The following is a 25,373-nucleotide window of genomic DNA, read 5'->3' as shown; positions in this document are numbered from 1 at the left end:
AAAATGTATTTATTTGAAAATCAGTCACAAAACATAAATACTAATTACATGTGAACATGTTGAAACATCTGTTGAAGACAACTTTGATCTCTTAACAAAAATAAAGTGTGTTAAGATTATTCCATCCAGATCTATGAGTAAAATTCAGTAATAAGCCTTTATTTATGTAAAGCCTCAGTTATACTATGACAAAAAAGAATCGAGTGACATATTATTACACAAGTTACTTTTTCACCAAAGCATAAATTTGCGTTAAAGGAGCTCTTCACCCATGTTTAACCTTATCTTATAGATAGGGTAAGTGATATTCCTTTGTTAAAATAAGTTAAATAACTATATATTCTGATAGTTATCCTGTCTCTCCAGCTCTTAAATAAACAGAACATTTATTTTCTGTTTATTAAAGAGCTGGAGAGGTGGGGAGACTCCTGTTATTGAACAAACACTATAGCAATGAATACTATCAGAATATAGTGCTTTAACCTTTTAACAAAAAACTTCTGTGTTGACCAAGAAATATCAGTCACCCTACCTTTAATATAATTGACACACTAATGTTCATTATAAGATGGCACAATTTCCATCTATTCACTTTTCATTCGCATTTCATTGATGGGCTAAGGACAGCTCAGAAACCTGCCTACCAATGACATCGCTTATGGGTATTTCAAGCCAATAGAAACAAGTCTGTCTCTTCCTGGGAAGTTAGCATGATGAAATAAAAGTTTTGTTCTTGCATAAAAAGAAATAAAACAAAAACTTGTTTGAAATCACCAACAATTACCAAAGAAGTCAAATCTTGTTTGAGCTGTACACAGACTGAGACACAGAGTGAGTAGATAGGAATTGTGCCATCTTATAATGACCTCTAGTAAGGACCAAATATATGAAGATGAAAATTGGTCAAATATACAGTTGGCTTTAAGAGCCAACGGTATAGTTTATATCCCACACAGACTGTTAAGCTCACATAATTAATGCATTGTGTAGTCTTAATTGTGGAAAGTGATTTGTCCATACATTTATCTGTACATCTGGTCCGAGGACAGAGACTTCAGTGTCAGTCAAGCATCAACTGAGTCCCCAGACCTGAAATTCATTGATACTCCATGGAGACAGACAGGTGATGGTGATTTAGCCTGATGACAATCATTTCACTATTGTTGAGGTACTATGGTGTTTGGTCCTGGGCTTTCTGTCTTAAAACCTTGTAGCAAGGATGATAAAATATACATACGTTGTTCTTTATTAGCTCTAATTCATGTCAGTTAGATCTTAGACACAATTATCACTTTACATTGACAACAGAAATCCCTTTTAGCCAGGTCATTTTCCAACCTCCAATATCTAAAAAAAACCGTATTGACAAAAACAAATACATCCTGGTTCATTAATTTGGCATCTTTACATAATCATCATGTGTTAAAAAGATTGCAATACTGTACAAAATATCATACCTAAGAATCAATATAAACTTTCTCATCGATGAGTTGGCGACTTATGGCGAGACACTTGAGGCCTTATGACTTCAGGGGTCCTGTGTCTCTGTGGTCCCTCCATGCTTCCATTTCATGCTGTTCAAGAGCTTTCTTCTGAGCTTTGGTCAAGGGAAGGTCGTTGGCCGGAGTGCACAGGGTTGATATTCGCTAACAAAGAAGAGAAGAAGGTTTAAGGTTTAAGCTTGATGACCAAAGAGTATTATCTAAAAAACAGTAAATTTTTTATATACTTTTTTGAGGTACTTTTACTTTACTTGAGTATTTCCAATTTTCAATACTTCAGTCCTATTTAAACTTTGCCTATTTGAAAATTGCTTGTAGATCTGCTATTTTCAAAAGAGTTTTATACATTTTAGACATAATGACAACTTGCGAAACGGGACATTCTGCATAAATGAGCACTTTGTTTTGGTGCTCATTTATGCAGAATGTCTCGTTTCGCATTGGCATTTTGACGCCAATACTTCTGTACTTTTTCTCAAGTAAATGTTGATTACCGGACTTTTACTTGTAACAGTGTCTCTACATTGCAGTATTGATACTTTTACTTAGGTAAAAAATGTTTAGTACTTTTTCCATCACTGCTAAAAACAGCATATTTTATTTTTGAAAAAACATCTTTTAACACAAACAGCATACCTGTCTCAGAGAACCAGGAGTAACGATGATATTGTACAACATCCAGAGAGGAACCATGAGTGTAGAGGAGAGGGTGAACCACCAGCCCAGTGCGTAGCCCCACCATGGATATTCAATGGTGTTGTTGAACTTCAGAGGGGTGAACTTGACCAAGGAGAACACAAATGTTCCCTGAAATTAGTTGTGAGAACAACAGTTTTAGTTTTGATTGATACAAAATATATATTACCCCATGCTGCTAGGCAGTGAGTGACATTGGGTCACTTGAAGCTATAGTCTTAATCCGTGAACAAGAACATAATATAATACACTTTATTTATATAGCACTTTTCAAAAACAGGTTTACCAAGTGCTTCACATACAGTACTACAGTACAACAATGTGATTTTAAAATCAATTCTGAACGCCACTGGTAGCCAGAGCAGTGAGACAAGAAAAGGGGTAATGTAGCCATATTTTCTGGTTCTTATAAGAACTCTAGCTGGTAATCTTGTGACGATTTTGAATCTGTTTCTTTTACAGTGTTCACAAGCAATTGTTTGCCATTCATATTCCTCAAACAGAGAGGTTTCTATTTTTTTATCAAGTGAATTTGATTGGTGAATATTTTAACTTAAATTACTCACCATGCATATTACTGGAGTGACGTATTTCAAACAGTACTTAATCAAGGGAAACGGACGGTATCCAATCATGTCCTCTATGTTATCGTAGAACCGGTCTGCACCTAAGGGATGGATACCGACATTCAGGGACTTCAATGTGATTGATGATTTGCGTGTCATCACAAGTACAGTATTTTCAAATGAACCATACCATCGACAAAGACGCCTACGGTAAATTCCTTTTTACGTAACCTACCATAAACCCATCCAATACCCACAGACTGCAGTATAGCAAAGAGGAGAAGAGTCATCCCACTACAGGCATAGTAATCAAACACCTGGAAGATGTACAGTCCACCCTACGTTTGAGAGTAAGGTTGTATTAGTTGTATAAGAGATTAGGAAACATTTTGATCATGAATGAGGATGACATCAGAGTTTGGTCTTTGATCTTACTTCTGTAACCATCACCAGGCCTACGAAGAAGCAGAACACACTAATGCCGAGCAGAAGAAGTTTACGTCGATGTCCGACTTGAAAGAAGGCAGGATACATGTCGGAAATTGCCGTCATGAGAGCTTCCAGACCTACAAACTGAAACAGTGTCATAATTCAGTTTATATGACGACACAGTAAAATCATCAGCGTTAGTTTAAGTCAGAGATTGTAAAAATTGATGATTAGATCGCAGATCACAGCATTCTATTGACCTGTTTGATACCACTGACACGAGCAAGGCGGTCATTTGAAGAGACAAAAGTCATAATATAAATGTAAAAGTGCTGCATTGTTTATTCAGCAACAAAGTATGAAATTGCTTTAGAGGTACGTATGTATAATCTTGGAAAGATGAGAATTCATGATCTACACGCTCACATCATGACACATTGTGAGGTTTTAGATAGTCTGTTTTCTTATGTCAAAGTATACAAATAGGGCTTAAGTGGTTAACATGTCTTTATTTCGCACACTTAGGAAAAGAGTAAACCTACCTGACTGTCCAAGCCAAGTAAGATGACCATAACGAAGAAGAAGATAGCCCAGACCTGAGGCAGAGGCATCATGGCCACTGCGCGAGGATAAGCGATAAAAGCCAGACCAGGACCTGCATTGATAAAGAGAGAGTAAAGACCCTTACACACGAATACACAGTCCGAAAATGCAGACTATCAATGACATTATCCTCCCACAGCTGGCAAGGGGAGAAGGCAAACAAAGTCACCTGCCCTGGCCAAAAACCCTTCAGTAAAATGAGTCATGGTAATGGAATTTGGGTTTGAAACAAGAGGCCTGTGGACTGTCTTTATTATTCCACTCCTCACCTGACTCAGCCACTTTTGATATGTCCATGTTCTGCTCATAAGCCATGAAACCAAGTGCAGAGAAGATGGCGAAGCCAGCTACAAAACTGGTCCCACTGTTCAGTAGGCATAGGTACACGCAGTCCCTAAAAGACAAATGTTTGGTTCCAATAGGGTCAGTTTGGATGTGCAAATAGGAGTTTCACATAACATAGAATTAAAAATGTGTTTAACTACACAAATTGCTTGGTACAGTATGTCTACATACATAGAACATGATCAATAACAATGTTAAGCAGTTTCCCTTTAACTGTCCTATGGCTATAGATAGTTGTAGTTTAGCCAAGTCTAAACAAGAGAAGATATGCACTCGCCAGCAAACATTCCTACACAGTACAGTATGTAATATACACTGTAGTACAGTATGTAATATACACAGTACAGTATGTAATATACACAGTACAGTATGTAATATACATAATATACAGTATGTAATATACACTGTACAGTATGTAATATACACTGTACAGTATGTAATATACACTGTACAGTATGTAATATACACTGGGGAGTTCAGCCTGTCTTTAGTTTGTATTTGGAATGAAAAACCCATCCATCTCAAAATTAGATTGTTATGCAAAGAAAATGTCCCTTTATTGTGACACTCAATGTGATACATTAAATGATTCCAGTGGGTGAGTGAGTACAGTAATGGAGGATGTACAGTATTTGTATTGTAATATTGCTGGATGCAAGAGCACTGAAACGTTTGCAGTGGTTTACAACGTAATAGCATGACACAAATTAAACTAGGTCCTGCAACAACTTTTTGATTCTATAAGATCAGATCAGATCAGATCAGCTTTAACCAAAAAAAAAAAGACCACAACTTAATTCTATTTCTGTTCTGCATCTGTTTACCAGGTCAGATGTACCCATTGTGCTCTTTAGGAATGCTAATTAAATAATCCACCAGTCATGGACCTACATACAGTACAGTACATTGCAGACTTACTTGTAACAGTTGTTGTCGTATTTGTTGTAACTGCCAAGTGCAGTTAAGCAGCCAATACAAATGGCATATGAATAGAATATTTGTGTCCCAGCATCCATCCACACCTGCAACAAGGAGACAGAATATATACAAATGTAGTATTTTTTCTTGATTTGCAAGCCGATATGTGACAATGGTTTAATAATTCTCTCCTCTGAAGCAGCCTGATAATGCCACATCTCCCAGAAACTGATTCACGCAAGTGCAGAGAAGACTGTCATAAAATAACCATCTAAACCTATATAAGACCTGCTAAAACACTTGTGATGTTGAACTTTAGTAGGAACTTGCTGTATGTGCGAGATGGGCAGGATGTATAAATATATAAAGTAGATTAATCCAATATATAAAACAGTAGAAATACTGCGACACCGATGCCTCCGCCAATCAGGCACATGAACGGACTGACAAGAACTAGAAGGAACCAGGGCAAAGGGAAACGCCCTGAATTAACTTCTTATGGAATTACACAGCCTTCTAATACCTTATCATGAGGAACCAAAATAATTCACCTGTGTTTTGTGTTTCACTCGGGGGTTGGCGCCAGATCGAAAAATAAAACAACAGAACGAATATAAAACAACTACATGAGAGCTAAACAAGAAGGATCAGGCTCAGCGACTGTCTAGAGAGCAAGGACAAACAGCCAGGCTGCTGTTCTAGGCTCCCAGTAGGTGATTAAGAGGGTATCCTGGCCTGGGCCATAGTGTGACGGTCCAGGGACCCTAGGCTGCAATGCCAGTCTGACAGCATGTCGCGGGTTCGACTCCCGTTCCCGACGACCTTTGCTGAGGGTCACCCACCCCCCCCCATCTCTCTCCCCATTTCCTGTCAGCCTACTTTCCCTATCCCTCTCTAAAATAAAGGCATAAAAAGACCCCAAAAAATCTAAAAAGAGGATATCCTATATTCAAATTGCCTAGACTAGGGTGGCATGGACCGTGGACGGTGGAGGTCACAAACCGTACTTGCGAGGTTCACCGTTGCTCCAATCCACACCAAACTTGGTACAAACAAACACTGTTCAGGGGTCTGCCATGAGAATAGTCACACCAGGGGGCCGTGTGTGTTCGAGAATAAGACCCCACCAGACCTAACATTAGCCTACTGAATCCACAAACACAAACCATCCATTTAAGGTTAATTGTAGAAGTTAAAGGGACATGATATTGGGCTTGTCCATGTGCGCACATTTTTAAGTTAATTGAGGTTTATAAAGGGATAATTGTGTGTAGGTGTGCGTGCACACGGTTTTATACATCTAAGTAAGTAAGACGAAGTAAGTCTTCGTCAGAATGTGTGACGTATGTATTCTCCTCCTCCACATATGACAAGCCTCCAGGGCTCCGGAGTGATCCAGCCATCCAGCTTCGGTGACACGTCATAAGTAATTGTGGTCGCTTCAAAATGAGCGTGGAGCGTTCCGATTACTTAACCACTTAAACGCTATACGTTACGCTAGTCCCTCAGGGCTTAGTGTGACTTACCTCAACTTAGTATGCTCATACTAAGTTCAAACTTAGCCTAGTTATAGCTTAAATGGCTTTTAAAAAAGCGATTTAACCCATTTAGCCAGGAAAGTATCTGTGTCATTTTTAGATTTCTTTGGCTATTCAAAAATAGCAGATATACAAGCTCATAGCGCGGCACCGAGTGCCGCGCTATGAGCTTGTAGATCTGCTCTTTTTTTTTTTTTATGTGAAATTTTTTGCAAATCTTTAAATATATATTTATATTTTTCAAATATATATTCAAAGATTTGCACTCATTTTCACGATTTTTCAAAAAATAGCAGATCTACAAGCTCATAGCTATGAGCTTGTAGATGTGCTATTTTTTTAAACATTATTTTTGAATAGCCAAAGAAATCTAAAATGACAGAGTTACTTTCCCGGATTGAATGTGTTTAAGCTATAACTAGGCTAAGTTTGAACTTAGTATGAGGGTGGTGCAACTGACCCCTGCTGATTATCTTTGTGCACAGACTGCACACAACAGTTTTGTGTTTTGTGCACATCTACACTTTTTAGTGCTTGTTTATTTTGAAGCCTTTATCGCCATACAATGAGGTTCTACCAAATTTCAACATCAGTTTTACAATTCATAATTAAAAACCTGAGTGTATATGCATTCTAGACAGAAGTAAAGCCGAATAACCTGCATAAAAGCTGACAGCAGTAAATGCTAGTTTGTCAAATGATGTAGGCTAAAATGGCTGACCGATCTCTTCAATTAATTCACAACCAGGCATCAACACATCAGACCAACCTGAGGATCAGCAAGGCGGGACGGGTCTGGGTAGAGGTAGAACTTGATTCCATCTATCGCCCCGGGCAACGTGCACCCACGGACCAGCAACACCACCAGCATCACATATGGGAACGTAGCGGTGAAGTAAACCACCTATGAGAGAACCAGTGTGCAATCAATCTCTATTAGTTGTCCCTACATGGAAAAGTAGTAAGTATTTTTTTTTTATATTACCAAGATGATTTACAGTGGTGGAAAGTAACTAAGTACATTTACTTAAGTACTGTACTTAAGTACAATTTTGAGGTATTTGTACTTTACTTGAGTATTTCCAATTTTCAGTACTTTTACTTCTACTCCACTACATCTCAGAGGCAAATATTGTACTTTTTACTCTACTACAATTATTTGAAAACTTTAGTTACTAGTTACTATTCAGATATAAACTATGATATAATGAAACATACATTAACCACTTTAGCCCCATTTTATACCTAGGCTATTTGAAGATAGCAGATCTACAAGCTCACAACGCGTCGCGATGCGACGCGTTGTGAGCTTGTAGATCGTCTATTTTCAAATATTTAGTACTTTTACTTTTGGTACTTTAAGTACATTTTGATGCCAATACTTTTGTACTTTTACTCAAGTAAATTTTGAATTCTAGACTTTTACTTGTAACAGAGTATTTTTATATTGCAGTATTGGTACTTTTACTTAAGTAAAGAATTTGACTACTTTTTCCACCACTGTATTTCAGTGAGACACTTTACCATTTCTAGTACCATTTCTGACAGATTGACAAATAATGCAAGCTACTACAGTCAGCCAGGTCAGGTAGGTTATTGTGGGCCAGCAATGTTCAGATATTCACATCATCTCTATAGTCAAGTGATCAAGACGGATCCGTCCTATTCTTCAAATTCCATCCTGATTGGCGAATTCCGAACATTGCTGTTCCCACAATAACCTACCTGAACTGGCGGAGACCTGTGCTCCAAGGAGCACTTTTTCTATGTTCAGGAATGTGGCACAAAGGGCCTGGCCGTAGCAGTTTGTACTTCATAAGGTCACAGAACAGGACGGGCAACAGGACTGTGCAGTACCTGCCGGTACGATCAAAATATGGTCGTAAATTGCTTAGTGAATCGGGGCCAATAACCCTAAATAATAGACCCTTGTTTACCCTAATTTCCCCATTGTGTTAGTCTTTGCGTATTTCAGAACATGTGTTTGTCTTCATTATCATTCAAGACATAACAGAAGATAAAACAGAATGCTAAGTGGGAAATGGGCCAAAGTTTATCCATGGCCTTACTATAGTTGGACAGAAGGTGGTACTATGGGCATTGACAAGATAGGATAGCTACCAGTGGTGGAAAAAGTACTCAAATTCTTTACTTAAGTAAAAGTACCAATACTGCAATATAAAAATACTCTGTTACAAGTAAAAGTCCAGAATAAAAAATGTACTCGAGTAAAAGTACAAAAGTATTGGCATCAAAATGTACTTCAAGTATCAAAAGTAAAAGTACTAAATATTTGAAAATAGCCGATCTACAAGCTCACAACGCGTCGCGGTGCGACGCGTTGTGAGCTTGTAGATCTGCTATTTTCAAATAGCCTAGGTATAAAATAGGGTTAAAGTGGTTAATGTATGTTTCATTATATCATAGTTTATATCTGAAAAGTAACTAGTAACTGAAGTTTTCAAATAATTGTAGTAGAGTAAAAAGTACAATATTTGCCTCTGAGATGTAGTGGAGTAGAAGTAAAAGTACTGAAAATTGGAAATACTCAAGTAAAGTACAAATACCTCAAAATTGTACTTAAGTACAGTACTTAAGTAAATGTACTTAGTTACTTTCCACCACTGATAGCTACTCAATGACATTTTACATTGTGACTTTAACAGATTTATAGCACTTGGATATCACTCCAACAAATAAAAAAAAGCAGAGATTGTGTCTTACCTTACCTGTAGACTTCACTCCTTTCCAGACACAAAAGTAACATACAATCCAGGATAAAAGAAGACATAATGCCAGCTCCCATCGTATACTGCCCAATTCATCAATGCTTCCAGATATATTTAAAACTCTTCTCCTGAAAAACAAAATACATTTTCCGTTACAATGTGTTCCAATCCTTTCAGATTATTATATTTGCATTTACATTTCCTATTCCGTTGAATTATGGAATAACCTCCCTGTCTGTCTGAAAACCTGGTTTTCATATTTTAAATAAAAAAATATATTTATATATTTTAAGCAGCCAGTCTTGTCAGGGCCTACAGATGGAAACTAGCTAGTGGCTAAATCTGGTACAAAGCATCTTTTCTATTTTTGATGAATGCATTTTGTACCTGGTCCCTGAAACAACTAAAACAAAACAAATGTATTCCTTTTGGGATCATAGGCTACAGTTTGTCTACTCACTCCCAGAATTCTCTTACTGGCGATGTCGCATTTTCTGCTACAGTCCAATTGATGAGGTCAGACTTTCGATTAAACTCCACACAGGTCTCTGTTGTAATGAAATACACAGTATTGTTGATCGAGGCTGCTTTCAAGAACACATACATGGTATCAATGCACAATGAACACACAATGAACAATAAAAAAGAAATACAAAATTGAAACATACAAATATCAACAGGAAATCCAGGCAGAATTGCTTGCACCTACACAAGATGAATGACCTGCTTACAGTGGATCTCCATTAAAAGCAGTGGTTCTCAAAAACTTTCATGTCAAGGACCCCCAACATGCATTTGGCCACAGACCCCAATTTGAAAAGATTTTGTGCCAGGGACCCGGGACCCCCATAAGAGGACATTTGTCAACATTTTCTTTTTAAGTAGCACATCTACACGCTCACGATGCAATGTTGTGAACATGTGTTGACTTCATTATCATTCAAGACAAAACAAAAGATAAGACAGAATGCTAAGTGGGAAATGGGTCAAAGTTTATCCATGGCCTTACTGTATTTGGGCAGAAGGTGGTACTATGGGCATTGAGATTAACTATATATACAGTATATATATACTGTATATATTAATTAACCAGACAGGATAGCTACTCAATGACATCTTACCAAATCATCTTTAAACTAAAATTGGCTAATGGGAGGACCGGTGGGCGGGCGGACCACGGCCATGTCACTATGACTTAGACATAACTATAAACAAACTATGATACGATACGCCCATATCTAGGCATAATATATGGAGATCCGGTTGTCCAGAGCCACAGATCCGACCGCTATGCCCATATATGGTCATGCGCATATATGGGACAGACCGACTTCAAACTCGGCACGCATCGGCAAGGACTCGACAGAGTTTGGTGCCCGCGGCCGAGTCGTTCGGATATGTGGTTGTCCAGAATTGCCGATATGATCAATGACCAATGGGCATGCCCATATATGGGCATACTGATAACAGGGATCTCCATCATATAACTCCATCGATCGGATCGGTGGTGTGACGTGTGTGTGTGTGTGTGTGTGTGTGTGTGTATATATATATATATATATATATATATATATATATATATATACTGTATATATTAATTGTGAATTCATCATAAAGTGTCTTTGGTTAGATTTGTCTAGGGTAGGACTGAGGTAGACTGCGGGTGGTATGCTTATGTGCACTGTATTTTCGATTTATCTTTTTGTTGATGTTTTTATGTTTTCAAGGTTTGTTTATTTGTTTTATGTATATGGTATGTCTTGTCTCGTTCAATGTTCAGTAATGTCGTTATTTGAATATGAATGTTATTGTGATGTTTATTGTATGTCTTGTTTAAAATATGCTTGCATCAATGTTGAAAGAAAATTCTCTGTATGTTTGTCTAAAAAATAAAAAGTACAAATCATAAAAAAATAAAAAATAAATAAATTGTGAATTCATCAGTTAATCAATTCAAAGCATGAATTATCACTCGTCTAATCATTTGTGCATATAAAACTTCAACGTACCTGTGTTCCAAAAGTTTCTACAACTTGACCAGGGCAGCTCAGAGCTGAAAGAAGAGAAGAGATAGAAGAATGCCCAAGCCAGTATGACGATGTAATAAATACTGGAGTATAACACCACCACCTGACTTCCATAACCGATTCCTGAAAGGAAATAAATAAATCATGTGTTAAAATTACAATAAATTACCTAATGTTTCTATAAGGAAAATGAAATACATTTGAAAAAAGAGTTTTGGATTATATAAAAGTTATTCATCTTGCCCACGATGGTATGGTGAAAATGTAAGAGGACCAAAAGGTTAACTTTGTTTGTATGTCTGGCCTTCTGGAAGGGGGGATAAATAGCAAAACGATTATTGGCAGAAAAGGCAGCGCAATTCACGTAGGCAGTGGCTCAAATCAGGGTGAGAGAGAGCAAGAGTTGCATGTTGCACTTAATCATCTTCCCACGTCAGGTACACTTCTTCTAGCAGGTGAGTGTATTTGTGACAGAGCAGCTCCGTTACTGACTGCAGACAGTGACACGCACGCACGCGCGAGTGCACACACACACACACACACACACACGCACACACAAGGAAGTAGGCTAGTTAAAGGTAGTGTTAATATCACTTACTGCACTGTTTTAAATGTCATAATAAACAAATGCAATATGTATATATCTGCTGTCATTTACTTTCCATTCACACAAGATACATTTAATATTCTTCTTACGTAGACAGACAGACAGACAGACAGACAGACAGACAGACAGACAGACAGACAGACAGACAGACACATTTTCTTTTTTTTACTTAGTAACATATTCATTTCAGGCTGTATTGTACACAGTGTTAATATTGTGCAAATACTAGGAAAGTTGGCATCTCGTGAGCACAGGTTCGTCAGATAGGAATAACCATTAACTTTTGTAACTCATGCAAACACGTGCCAGATCACAGGAACAGGGTGTAAGAACACATATCTAATTATTACTTTACAACCAAACATTTACATGACTAACTTAAAGGGAGTAGGATTTGTCGGTTGAGGTTTGCAAACATTAACCACAAACATTCAATGTTGGCCCCAAACATTCAATGTTGTCCCTTCCTCCTTGGCTCGATGACACCAACAGTGCACACCTACTGCCCCATGGTTGATGCCCAGAGACATCCCAAACAAAGTAAAATAAGACAATATGGCTTGAGGGAAGGGTCTCTGCACAAGTCACTGAACTGAACTGCTCTGACAACACAGTATCCTGGCAGTAAGGGGCAGAACAGGCTGTTCTGTGTTCAGGTCCTTCGATGGATGTTTTACCAGTCTGTAAAGAGTCCTCATCTTTTCAGGTGCCTGCTTTAAGGGGGGGGGGGGGCACTAATAGACTGAACAAGCTGGTAAAAAAAGTTTGGCTCCGTTGTCGGTGCTAAACTGGGGGCAGATTCATTCTCTCCCGGTAACGAGATAGACTTGGTCTGTCCTTTGTGCTGGTAGCCATGAGGTTATGCGATGACGCACATGGCTGCCCCGCTTGGTCCTAATAACTCTGGCGTAACATCCATCCCGAGGACAATACCGTACTGATCCTGACCCTGTCCTTCACACGGATAATGTATTCCACTGTTTTCAGTGTATTGTACACTGAACAGTACGGCTACTGTACTGATGTATATTGTTGATACTGTATTGATATTGTGATTGTATTTATATAGTTTTTCCCCACTGGTACTGTACAGTGCAGCTACTGTACCTGTTGTACACTGTTGCGTATTGTTGATACTGTTTTTGAAAATTTGTTGCACCTTTTTTACATCTCTCTTGTCGCTACCCTTAGCTCTATCTACTTTTTCCTCTGTATCTTCCCTGTGTTCTAACTGCTGTGCTGCCTCTAGCAACCCAATTTCCCATGTGAGTAATTGCAAAACGTGTGTGTGTATGTGTGTGCGTGTGCGTGTGCGTGTGCGTGTGCGTGTGCGTGTGTGTGTGCGCACGTATGTGTGCGTGTGTGTGTGTCTTTCCCGGGCATAACTCTACTGTAAGCTTCATTGGACCAAATACAAATTTATAAACGATAAGACCTCATAAGATACTTTGTTGTATGTTTAGTTGAAAGTGAATAGTAGATGTTTACCTGCAAACAAGGGGCAAAGTTTCTGCCAGCAGGTGATACCTCCCTGTGCAGTATACTGGCCCATAGACGTCTCCAGGAGGAACAAGGGGATGCCACAGGTAAAGAGGAAGAGGACATAAGGGATGAAGAACACCCCTTAGAAACAAGACAAGTTACGTCTCATGAACAAGTTCAACATTTGACAGTACAATATGTATTATTAGCATTTATATAGAGCAGTGGTACTCAAACTTTTCTAATTTCAAGGACCCTCGTGACTTTGACACCTGTAAGGGTCCATTTGAAAACCCTTCAAGGAACCCAGAGGGTACCTGGACCCCACTTTGAGAACCACTGATATAGAGCCATGGAATAATTAAATCTCAGATATTTAATGGCTGTGAACAACACAATATTATTGCAAAAAAAAACATTTTACACCCAATGTGAAACCTTATATACATTGAACTACAAGTGGTTTTGGTGCTGCTGAGCGTGTTTCATTGTTAGTTTTCTCAGTCTTATATGTATTTAGTTTTACAGTCTCTAGATCAGTGGTTCTCAAACGTTTTCGTGCTAAGGACCCCCCAATTGATATATATGCAAATTTTGCTGGGGACCCCCTGGTATCCCCCCAAGGACCCCTCTTTGAGAACCCATGCTCTAAATTGTCTATCAGTAGAATTGACTCACCTCCTCCATTTTTGTAGCACAGATATGGGAACCTCCACACATTTCCCAGGCCTATGATTTGTCCTGCAACGGCGAGGAGGAACTCCAACTTGCTGGACCATTGGTCTCTAGGCACGGTGGTGGGTGGACAATGGACAAGTCCCATGTCCAGCTTGTACTTGACAGCTGGGTCATAGTGTTTGTCCATCATACTGTAGGGAGGGGGTAGTGCAGAGGTTAATCAAGGCCCATCGGTGAATATATATACAGAGCCAGACAGAGCCCTCATCCCACTTAAATGCCCACACGTTCTTTAAAAAGGCCTCGTCTTTTCAACCTTGAACTGTGAATTATTGTGTGCTTGTTATTGGAGCTTGTTATCACAGTTCCTAAATCCCAGACTTAAACTATGTACTTTTAACTAGGGATGCACCGATATGGAAATTCTTGGCCGACACCGTTACCGATGTTTAAAATAACAATTTAGCCGATTACCGACATTTGTTTATTTCGTTTTTGGTGTTATTATTTACCCCTTTTGTGCGAGGGAAACAAATACATATTCACTATAAGAAATAACTATTCAGAATCTACAGCTTGGTAGGTTGCAGATAACCAATACACCAACATAGCCAGCAGAAAATGTATGCATATCAACAACAGAAAAATATCGGCTACTACTACTGCCATTACCACTGCCATCGCTGAATGTCTTTATTTGCAGATACCGATATTGACCGATAACGACAAATATCGGCTGATACCGATATGTGGCAGATATATCGGTGCATCCCTACTTTTAACCATAACTATATTTAAAGTTAACTTAAACATATGGTTATTTACATGTGAACTGAAAAGAAATCATAGAAGTGTAACATTTCTCAACACAAGAAACTATTGTGTATACAACTATTAATTATATAGGGGTGGCATGGTGTTTCAGCCTGTAGTGCCAGTAATCACCGGTTAATGTCCAATTCCTTGACATCGCATCTATCCTGTTATCGATGCCATGTTTTTTTGACAGTTTCACACGGTAAGACAAGGATGAAACGCCATAGAGAATGTTTGTTTGTTTTGAGAACAAGTTCTCTTTTGCAATAGCGAAATGTACTCCACGGTTCAAAACATTAAATTAGTCAAAGAAAGTATTTTATTTAAGTGTGTAGTTTAAAAACGTACAGTTCATTGTATCTTTCTGATAAGCTTTTCAGCTCACATCTGAAAAAATAACACATTTATAGTGCATCTGATGAGGTAAACAACAGCAGCTCACTTAAGCTACATCACATCTGGAAAGATAACACATTTATAGTTAATCTGATGAGGTAAACAACAGCAGCTCAAGTCAAAACCATTGATAAGGCATCATAAGGTCTTGTTTAGCTACATCACAGCATAACTATTTTGTAAAATGTTATTACCACTTACCTCTCTCTTTCACTCTCACAAATCGTGTATAAATGTGTTATTTTTTCAGATGTGATGTAGCTTAAAGGTAGGGTAAGTGATTTTCTTTGGTTAAAACAAGTGTTAAATATCTTTATATTCTGATAGTACTCCTTGCTATAGAGTGTTTGATCAGTAAAAGGAGTCTCCATGTCTCTCCAGCTCTTTATTAAACAGAAAATGCATTTTCAGTTCAGTTTCATTTCCAATTTTATCCAATCAGGATAGAGAACTCAGTCAGGATATAGATTAAACAAGTGAAATTAGAAGTGATGACACTAAGAAATGAGCAGGCAAAATTGGAACTGGAACACAAAAAATGAAGCTGATAAATGGGTACTTTCTCCTGATTGGCTGAGATTTTGTCACCTACCTGAAAATGTATTTTCTGTTTATTAAAGAGCTGGAGAGACAGGGAGACTCCTGTTACTGAATAAACACTCTATAGCAATTATTACCATCAAAATATAGTGCTTTAACCTTTCAACAAAAAACTTTTTGTTTTAACCAAAAAATATCACTTACCCTACCTTTAAGTGAGCTGTTGTTTACCTCATCAGATGCACTATAGATGTGATGTAGATACACATGCCTTATAAAAGTTTTGAGCTGCTGTGATGGAGCTAATAAACCAGATGCACATCATGCACTTAGATGTGTGTGTTGTTGTGTTAGATGTATGTGTGTGTTGTGTGTGTCTATAGACCCCCAAGCTCTGGCCACGAGTGTGTGTAATTTGTTTTTTTCACAGATGTTTTATATTTCATATAAAGTGGTTTTGAGGTGATGTGTAATGTAGCTAGCTAGGTTCTAAACAAGAAAGCATGTTTACAGTTGTTGCACAGAAATGAAGCACTTTTACATGAAAAGTATGATATTTTTTGCAATGTAGTTAAATAAAAGTTGTGAAAATGTGGTAGCGCGTTGTGTCAAGCGTAAATATGAGATTAATAGCTGGGGGGGGGGGGGGGGGGCTCTGGCCCCCGGCCCCTTGGGTTGCTGAAAATGTGTCCCCCTGAACAATTTAATTGAATAGCCCTGCTGTACATAAAGCATAAATGCCAAAATAAGTCTAAAAAACTTAGTGTAACCATATTCCAGTTCCACACTATGCCTGAGGCCTAGTTGCATTAAGGTAGGAGGGCACTGCTCAGCACTGCTTTGGCAGAAGACTAATTCTGTCATCAATGTTGCCTTTGTGTTGGTGCATGGTATTTACTGTGGGAGTTAAACAGACTGGAAAATAATGTTTGCCACTGGCACTAGTATTCAAATGAAAACCAATGTCATTTACTGTTTTTAAGTGAAGAGAAGTCCAACTGTCTGGTATGAAGCAGAACACGTTCAATAAATAAACTTCCATTTATCAATGTATAAATGTATTATTATTATCCTTATTCACATGTTCCTGAATAATCATGGCACAATATAATGAAGGCTAACTTGCAAAGCACCATGGATGTCAGTGAACATCACAGGACCTATAGTTTCTAAACATTCACATTAAAGTTCATGCAACTGTAGCTTTGCCTGTAGAAATGCATTTTCAGTACAATTTAGATATTTAGTAGATACACATTAAAAAATTGCTAGGTTTAGGGGTTTAATTAATAATGTATTTTTTATCTGGCTGTAAACTTGGTTGACTGCTAATAGCCTACCTATCTCCTAGAAAAGCACTGTTGCTATATCTGGAACGGTAATTAAACCGTTGAACCTGCTAAATAAACAAATAAATACTTTGTTATTTGTTTGTGTTACTTAGCTAAATAGTTACTTATAAAATAAGGTTGTTATAAGTACCATGAATATTTGTCAAGAGGGCAAGTGACCATGGGGTTAGAGTACTATGAGAATAAAGGTATAGGTACTACAGTAGCTTAGGAGATCCAGTGACCAATATTTCTAGTATCAAAGCTCTGTAGACAACAAAAGCAAGTGTAGATGACTGATGGTCACTATTGGAGGATTTTGTGCATTACAACGTGGCAAAAGTATCCATGTCTATTGCCATCTATTTTTGTTAAGGTCTGCTGTTGTTTAAACTGCAAACAAAGTCAGTAGTGGGGCAACACTACTTTATTTATTCATACAGTTTACAGGGACAGTGCACATTAATAAAAGTGGCAATCTAGCCAGCTTTGGCACATTTTTAACTGCATTTACCATTTTCCACTTTACTTTAACTAGTGGAACACATTGTAGTCTTGCCTGTAACATCTTAGATTAGTTGGCCATGTCTTTTCATTATCCATTATCTTGCCACTGTTATGCATGGCAAGTTGAGTAATCTTTATCATAGATGATCTATGATAAAGATCTTGCCAACTTTTCTTTGGATTGATGTTAGTTTTTCCCACCACAAACATTAAGAATGTGATTTAGATCAGTCTGATGAAGTTGCTCCTGGGAACCTCCTGGAGCAACTTGTTGGCAGAGCTCAGTGCTCTGTGTGGGGTGTAAGGCTCCAAAAGTTCAGATAAGTACAAAGGGGCCAGACCGTACAAAGATTTATAAACAAATAAAAGAAGCTTAAAATTAATGCTAAAATTGACAGGGGGCCAGTGCAGCTAAAACTGGAGTTATGTGTTTGCACTTTTTTGTGCCAGTACGGAGGCAAGCAGACGCGTTTTGCACCAGCTCAGCTGCAGCTGCGCCTGAGTGAAGACTGGTCAATACCGGTGAATAGGGAGTTGCAATAATCCAGTCTTGAAGATATGGATCTCCAGCTGTTTAGCGTAGCTAACAGTCGTAGTTGAAAGAAACTACTTTTAAAAGGAGCCTATATGCTTATCGAAGGTGACGGTACTGTCAAAGATGACGCCAAGGTTTTTGACGGAGGAGCAGATGTTTGAGCTGAGATGAAAAGTCACCTAGTTGGATAGAAAAACCTCTGACCGCAAGGTGAACCAGGCCAGGGGCAGTGCCAGAGATACCAACATCATGTTCTAGTCGTGACTCGTCATATCAAAATGTCATGAAGTATCAAATGCCGCTGAAAGATCCAGGAGGACCAGGACTGAAGAGCTACCAGAATCAGCAGTTAAAAGCACATCATTAAACAACTCTCAAGAGAGCAGATTCAGTACTGTGGCCAGGTTTGAAGCCAGCAGGGTGTTTTTTTTGGGTCTAAATGTATTGACTAGAGTTCATGCTTACTCTGCTACCTATCTTGCACTTCTAAGTCAATCTGGTCATTTTAGCATTTGGAATCACATTTGGATACTTTTTAACTGTTTATCAGTTATATTACACACATCACCACCATCCTACATGACTTTTATTTGCTTAAATATAGTTAGTATGTAATGGCAGACCATGGTCTACCTACCATGACACACCATGGCTTTGACTGGAAAACTGAATAAAAAAACTTTAATTGATCTAAAATTAACCAGATCAGTTAAAGCTGCACCATGTAACTTTACTCTTCTACCCCGGATTTGAACCCGGTTTCCTACTCAAGTGCTGATTTATGTTTTACCATTGAGCTAATAGAGCCTGCCTGCTTAATCAGGAGATAAATAGAATCTTGACCATCAGGTCAAAAGTTGTGTCAGATCCTGTGTAGTGTGTATAACATGACCTTTGACACGATCTAAATGTCTCAATAGATGAGCAGGGAGACAGAATACAACCACCCCAATAGTATAAGTTATATTGTATTAACATACTCTACCATAAAGATTGGACAAAATTACATTTTATTAATAAAAAAAAGTTGCATAGTGCCGCTTTAACTATGAAAACATTCTTATTTAGTGTACTGTAGTTGCAAGTGGGGGACACGTGCGTAGTCTTAGTCGCAGTCACACACACACACACACACACACACACACACACACACACACACACACACACACACACACACACACACACACACACACACACACACACACACACACACACACACACACACACACACACACACACACACACACACACAATTAATCTAGCTGAGCAGCATCACTGGGGAAGCTGGGAGTTTAGCGCAGTGCCATGTACGTACACAGGTGAGATTCTGATGCAAAATATAGAAAATACCTGAAAACGAGTCCACCTGAAAAAGGCAACGGACCGTGTCCTGGGCAGACATTTTTCATTCATAAATTGATTGACAGCAGTCTCAATGAAGAGGCTGGCTGTAAACTATGTGATAACAAACAATGACATTAAAGGCAGCTGTACTCAAATTTAGAGTTATGAAATGAAAATGTTAAGTACAATGCTACCTGACAAACAATGCCTTAGGGGTTTAAAAGAGATACCAATTTGTTTACCTCAAATGATATTTGGTATGATTGGTTAATCTTTTGTTATTGATAATACGTTTTCTTTGGTAATGTCCTAATACAGCATAGTAGGCTATATTATTTTCTTGGTCTTTTTTAGGGGGCTCGAGTGAATCAAGGCAATGAAATGCCTTGATGAGAAGTTTGTTTATTTGGCTTAATTGTTTGACTCACAATAGAGCACTAGGCTACACTGTCATTATTCTCCTTCTTTTTTAGGTCAAACCCCCCAGCACATGTTCCCACTTCATATACTATACATTCTCCATTGCTGCTAAAGACCTTTTTTTTTACCACTTGTATTTCCTTAACCTGTATTATATTGTATACCCAATATCATATCTTGTTGTATATTGTTATAGCACAGACTCTGGGGCATGTCACACCAACATCTTGCTGGTTGTACTTGTATGAGTGAACTGGCATATAAACCCCATTGAATCTTTGAATATTACTTTGTGAATAACATATAGTTTTTAAGCTTTTATACTGTATAGGCACACTATCGTTTGTAATGCTTGTTGCTAAATCACTGGTCTAAAATGTTTAGACATTAGCTTATTATACTTATTATACTTTATTGGGCTATAAATCCCATGTAATGTTGCTATACCGGCATGCTTGCTTCAGAGCTGCCTGATGTGTTAGACAAGAAGAAACAGCCACTCCCATTTGAGCGCCCAGCTTTTCGACAGTAACCTTTGTCCCACATTCAGCAGCCACAAGTACTAAACACCAGTGTGATCACTGAAGCATGTACAGTAACTATGGGGATGCCCTTATGCTGTTACAGAGATTACAGCCCTCTGTAATACACACCTACAATCAACACTGTACACAATATTCTAGAGATTTAGTTTTGGTGAACTAAAGGGATGTGTGTGGGACGGATAAAGTGTACCTGAGGGAGGAAGTTGCAGGTCAGAGTCAGACGTCTGTGTGGTCGCTTTATTTTTCCATTTAGCTCTAGGGTGGAAGACTTTGTCTGGTCCTTTTTTGGGTAAAAAACAAGCCTATAGACCCCCAAGTATCTCCCAGCCAAATGTCCTCTCCTGCTCTAGCCACGAGTGAGCCCATGTGGAGAGTTTATGAGTGCCTTGTGTGTATGAGAGAGAGAGAGAGAGAGAGAGAGAGAGAGAGAGAGAGAGAGAGAGAGAGAGAGAGAGAGAGAGAGTGAAATAGAGAGAGTGAAATAGAGAGAGAAAGAGAGAGAGAAAGAGAGAGAGAGTGGGACAGCATGTGTCTGAGCAGCTTAAGGCGGAGCTTATTAAACAGAATGGTGCCATGGTCAGGGCAGCAGGAGGGGGTTTGTTCAGTGAATACTGCAGGAATGGTTATTAAAAAAGAACGGCATGCATTTGTGGAATGGGAACAGATCGAGCTACAGTGGGGTTGGGGGGGTGTCAGTAGAAGAATAATACTTGCCAGTTCAACATGACTAAGTTAGTACCTTAATAACAGCCTACATAATTACCAAGTATTATACCTTCACATTATACTTACTTTTTACTTGATTGTTCATTCTACAAAGTATTAGTTACCACAAAATTAAAGTGTTATTTTATGAATGTTTAACAGCTGTATTAAGATGTACTGTAGTAGCGTTTTACTAGCCTTGTACATAGATTAAAAACAGTAAAACAGTAATTAATTGGTGTTACTTTTTATTATTGATTACCTATAGGCTACAGCAGACTTCTTACCTTACTGGTGACCCCTTAATCGGGAGCCAAGGACCAGAACTGTATAGGCAACTAGTGTAATTGTCAGTTTCCTTGTTCTTTATATTATTATTCCACTTTGGTGTCTATGGCAATTGGCGACCTAACTGATTGTGGTGACCCTATGGCCTTTCCTCTAGCTAGTGCTACCCATAGGCCAACATTCCCAAATGCACTCACAATATCTCAAAATCTAAAGGGCAGATTGCCATAAAACATGCACTCTGGGAGGGTGAACTCCACTGATTTTGGTGATGCCTATAGCCTTGGATCAAGGTGGTCATCATCATCGGTCATAAATCAAGGCTAGTGATGCCACGGCCTTTCCTCTTGTGCCACCCTTAGGCCGAAATTTCAATTTGCAGTCAAGTTATCTCAGAACGTTTCATGGCAGGCTGCCATGTAACGTGCTGAGCACATTCATGCTCTGTGGAAGATGAACATAACTATTTGAGTCACATGGTCACCCTCTGGCCAAAATATAAACCTTTCACTCTTAAGAGAACTCATTATTTATTTTTAGGGACCATCATTTAATAGAAGGATCCGAGGGTAAACCCTACAAGTATTGGGCACTCTATCGTTTTTACTCTAGCAACACCCATCGGCCACTTTCTAGTTGGGCGTATGGAACAGAGCAGTACGGACACTAGAGGCTGCTAGAGGGGCTTTTAGACCCAGGGGCCAGGGCTCTATTTTGGGGCAGCAGGGTAGGTGTGAGGCTTGCAGCAGATGGCCACATTTTTCAAATGCAGAACTTTTACTTTTTTATTTATTTTATTTATTTATTTATTTTTGGCCTTTTATGCCTTTATTTATAGGACAGTATAGTCTGACAGGAAATGGGGAGAGAGGGATGGGCAGTGACATGCAGCAAAGGCCGTCGGGCTCAAACTTTTACTTTTAACAAGTATTAATACGTTGTTGTACTGCGAGCACTTCACCCATTTTCAACCATATCTTAATTGGTCCTCACTAATTGCTCATTTTCAGCTGGCACAATTTATTCTACTCGCTCAGTGTCGCAGAGTTGGCCATGTGGACAGTTCAGAAACCTATTTCAAACAATATTTCAAACTTTTTATAGAGAACAATGGCTACTATTTGAGTATGCTACCTTTCCAAGAAGAGAAAGGTTTCCATTAGCTTGGAATCCCCACCGATGATGTCATTCACAGTGCACCCTATACATCTGCTGCTATGCTCACGCACCTTTATACTGTATCTTATCTCAGTTACCATGTGTGTAAATATGTGGATAACTTGTTTGGTTTTTCTTGTTCTCGTGTTTGATCTCCTTTCCCCCTTGCCCCCCCCCCCTCTTCTTCTTCCCTTTCTTTTTTTTTTTTTTTCAAAACTAATTTCACCCACTTTTTACTTCTATAAACCTGTGACGTGACCAGTGGTGTAAAAAGTACTCAAATTCTTTACTTAAGTAAAAGTACCAATAGCCTACTGCAATATAAAAATACTCTGTTACAAGTAAAAGTCCAGAATTAAAAATGTACTTGAGTAAAAGTACAAAAGTATTGGCATAAAAATGTACTTAAAGTACCAAAAGTAAAAGTACTAAATATTTGAAGATAGCCGATCTACAAGCTCACAACGCGTCGCGATGCGACGCGTTGTGAGCTTGTAGATCTGCTATTTTCAAATAGCCTATGTATAAACTAGGGCTAAAGTGGTTAATGTATGTTTCATTATATCATAGTTGTCTCCGCCAGGCCGAAGGCATGGTGGAGAGTATGTTTTACCCTCTGTCCGTCCGTCCGTGTGTGTGTGTGTGTGTGTGTGTGTGTGTGTGTGTGTGTGTGTGTGTGTGTGTGTGTGTGTGTGTGTGTGTGTGTGTGTGTGTGTGTGTGTCCGTCTCAGCCAAGCTAACATTGGTTAAGCTTCACGTGACATTTACACAATATGTAATATAAATAGGTAAGACAGGATTAATCAGGAACAGTACTCGCCTGGCGGAGACCTGTGCTACGAGGAGCACATTTTCTAGTTTATATCTGAAAAGTAACTAGTAACTAAAGTTTTCAAATAATTGTAGTGGAGTAAAAGTACAACATTTGTCTCTGAGATGTAGTGGAGTAGAAGTTTAAAAATATTGGAAATTGGAAATACTCAAGTAAAGTACAAATACCTCAAAATTGTACTTAAGTACAGTACTTAAGTAAATGTACTTAGTTACTTTCCACCACTGGACGTGACAATAAAGCTGATTCTGACGGGTCTACGTACCAGTTTTAGTACCAGTTTCCCTGTAGACAGATGACCCCCCCCCCTCTTTTTTGTACATATTTTTTATTTCCTCATGCTTTTTTTGTATATAATTTTTATTTTTCCATGCTTCCCCCCCCCCTTTTTTTGTACATATTTTTTTTTATTTTTTCATGCTTTTTTTTGTACATAGTGGTATTTTTTCTGTATTATCTGTATTTTCATGTTGATTTTTGAACTGTTTGGTTGCTACTATATATGTCTATGAAATTAATTCAAGGACCCCAACGGAAACAAGTCCGCAAGGACCTTTTTGGCTGGACCTTTTAGACAAAAGCATTATAAATGTAACTGTGTTGTTTTACATTCTTTTGCCTAATAACAATTTCAATCAATCAATCAATACGGGCATGTACTGTAGAGATGCACACCCATTGATATTTTTTGGCACGCTAGACGTCTGAAATCAGTGGAAAGTAACAACAGTACATGTACAAGTTTTAGGTATTTTCACTTTTCCGGAGTATTTCCAATGTTCAATCATTTGACTTCTACTCCACTACACCTCAAAAGCAAATATTGTACTCTTACTCCACAGCAATTATTTGAAAACTTTAGTTACTAGTTACTTTGTAGATTTAGATTATTACTACAAAACATATATTAACCACTTCAGACCTAAGTATTCTTTGGCTATTTGAAAATAACACTAACATGGTTATTAATGCGAGCCAAACAAGGTCAAAGTCGAGGTTGACATGACAGTGAATGAAATAGTCTTACCACTGCTCCTCTTCTGAAGCTGGACATGGATTACTTGGAGGGTTTCTCACAGATTCTGCTTCGACTTCTTCCATCTTAAAGGGCTTCTCTCTTTAGTTCAGAGGCAGCTTCTTAATGCACATTGACGACAGGTGAGCTGAAAGACACGTTGAGGCAGAGACGGTTAGAGGCAAATCATTATATGTCTGTTAATCAGTTAGCCTGTTTTTTTTTTTTGTATGTTTCTTTTATGCCGTGGCTCTGCAATAAGCTAGTTTTTTTGTGGTTACAATTATGAACAATAGCCAAGTCAGACAATACAGTTAAAACGTTAAATCCACTTGGCCAATCATGGTGGACTGCAGTTCAACAGTCTATAAGGGAGCGTCCAGGAGGTATCTATGCACTCTGCATTGGAGGTCTTCAGACCATTGTCTGTAATGGATTAAATAAATACCATGCTCTAGAAGGCTATTCTATAATCCAATGTGGCTGTGCACAGACACGTAGTGTGATGTATGGTGGAGGGAGCATAGATTTGTTGGAGGGCCATGGGGCAATGATACAGAACTGTAGCAGCACAACTTGTCATCGGTCACTAAGGCTGGGGATGGCAGAATTTGTGAAAGCAGTGTCCGTGTCCACTTTGTGTCCAATTTTCAGGGCATTCTTCTGAATGTAGTCACGCATGCAGACCTTGCGTTGATGGGGCAATCATCAAGCTTGGTGAGGGACATTCTACGACACCTCAGACTAGTGATTTCAGTGGCTCGGGCTCGGCTCTTGTGGCCCACTCTCCTCAGCGCTCCCAGTTTCATTTCGGACCTGCC

The 25,373-nt window shown here is 38.6% G+C and overlaps 1 protein-coding gene across 3 annotated transcripts; it reads right to left on the bottom strand.

The window, feature by feature from the left end:
• Window positions 1-58: 58 nt before the first annotated feature.
• On the bottom strand, window positions 59-20,948 carry LOC308083057 (sodium- and chloride-dependent GABA transporter 2-like). 3 transcript variants are annotated; one of them, XM_080425182.1, is made up of 15 exons: window positions 20,745-20,948; window positions 14,121-14,311; window positions 13,449-13,518; window positions 11,336-11,379; window positions 9,787-9,874; window positions 9,322-9,454; window positions 7,367-7,501; window positions 5,060-5,163; window positions 4,066-4,190; window positions 3,736-3,848; window positions 3,200-3,337; window positions 3,000-3,102; window positions 2,765-2,865; window positions 2,139-2,309; window positions 59-1,646 (listed from the first exon to the last, which is right to left on the bottom strand). In XM_080425182.1, exons 2-15 carry the CDS (start codon window positions 14,308-14,310, stop codon window positions 1,521-1,523), a joined length of 1,641 nt encoding a protein of 546 aa, XP_080281308.1. In that variant the 5' UTR covers window position 14,311; window positions 20,745-20,948; the 3' UTR covers window positions 59-1,520. The 3 variants fall into 3 exon arrangements, with proteins under 3 accessions (XP_080281308.1, XP_080281309.1, XP_080281307.1); XM_080425183.1 differs by having other exon boundaries at window positions 63-1,646; window positions 13,449-13,583; XM_080425181.1 differs by having other exon boundaries at window positions 67-1,646; window positions 11,336-11,476; window positions 13,449-13,583.
• Window positions 20,949-25,373: the final 4,425 nt, after the last annotated feature.

Source organism: Gymnoscopelus braueri (genome assembly GCF_963280865.1).
Source record: "Gymnoscopelus braueri genome assembly, chromosome: 3".
NCBI classification, from domain to species: Eukaryota; Metazoa; Chordata; class Actinopteri; order Myctophiformes; family Myctophidae; genus Gymnoscopelus; species Gymnoscopelus braueri.
This window is presented reverse-complemented; position numbering and strand designations above follow the sequence as displayed.

What these genes read in the sequence shown, in the direction of transcription:
- LOC308083057 (XM_080425181.1), bottom strand. Translation starts at nt 14,310, where the DNA reads ATGATGGACAAACACTATGACCCAGCTGTCAAGTACAAGCTGGACATG. An exon ending in CCCGCCTTGCTGATCCTCAG is followed by an intron (nt 5,164 to 7,366) that starts GTTGGTCTGATG and finishes TCCTTGTTGCAG; the next exon opens with GTGTGGATGGATGCTGGGAC. An exon ending in TACTTGGCTTGGACAGTCAG is followed by an intron (nt 3,338 to 3,735) that starts GTAGGTTTACTC and finishes ACACTGTTTCAG; the next exon opens with TTTGTAGGTCTGGAAGCTCT.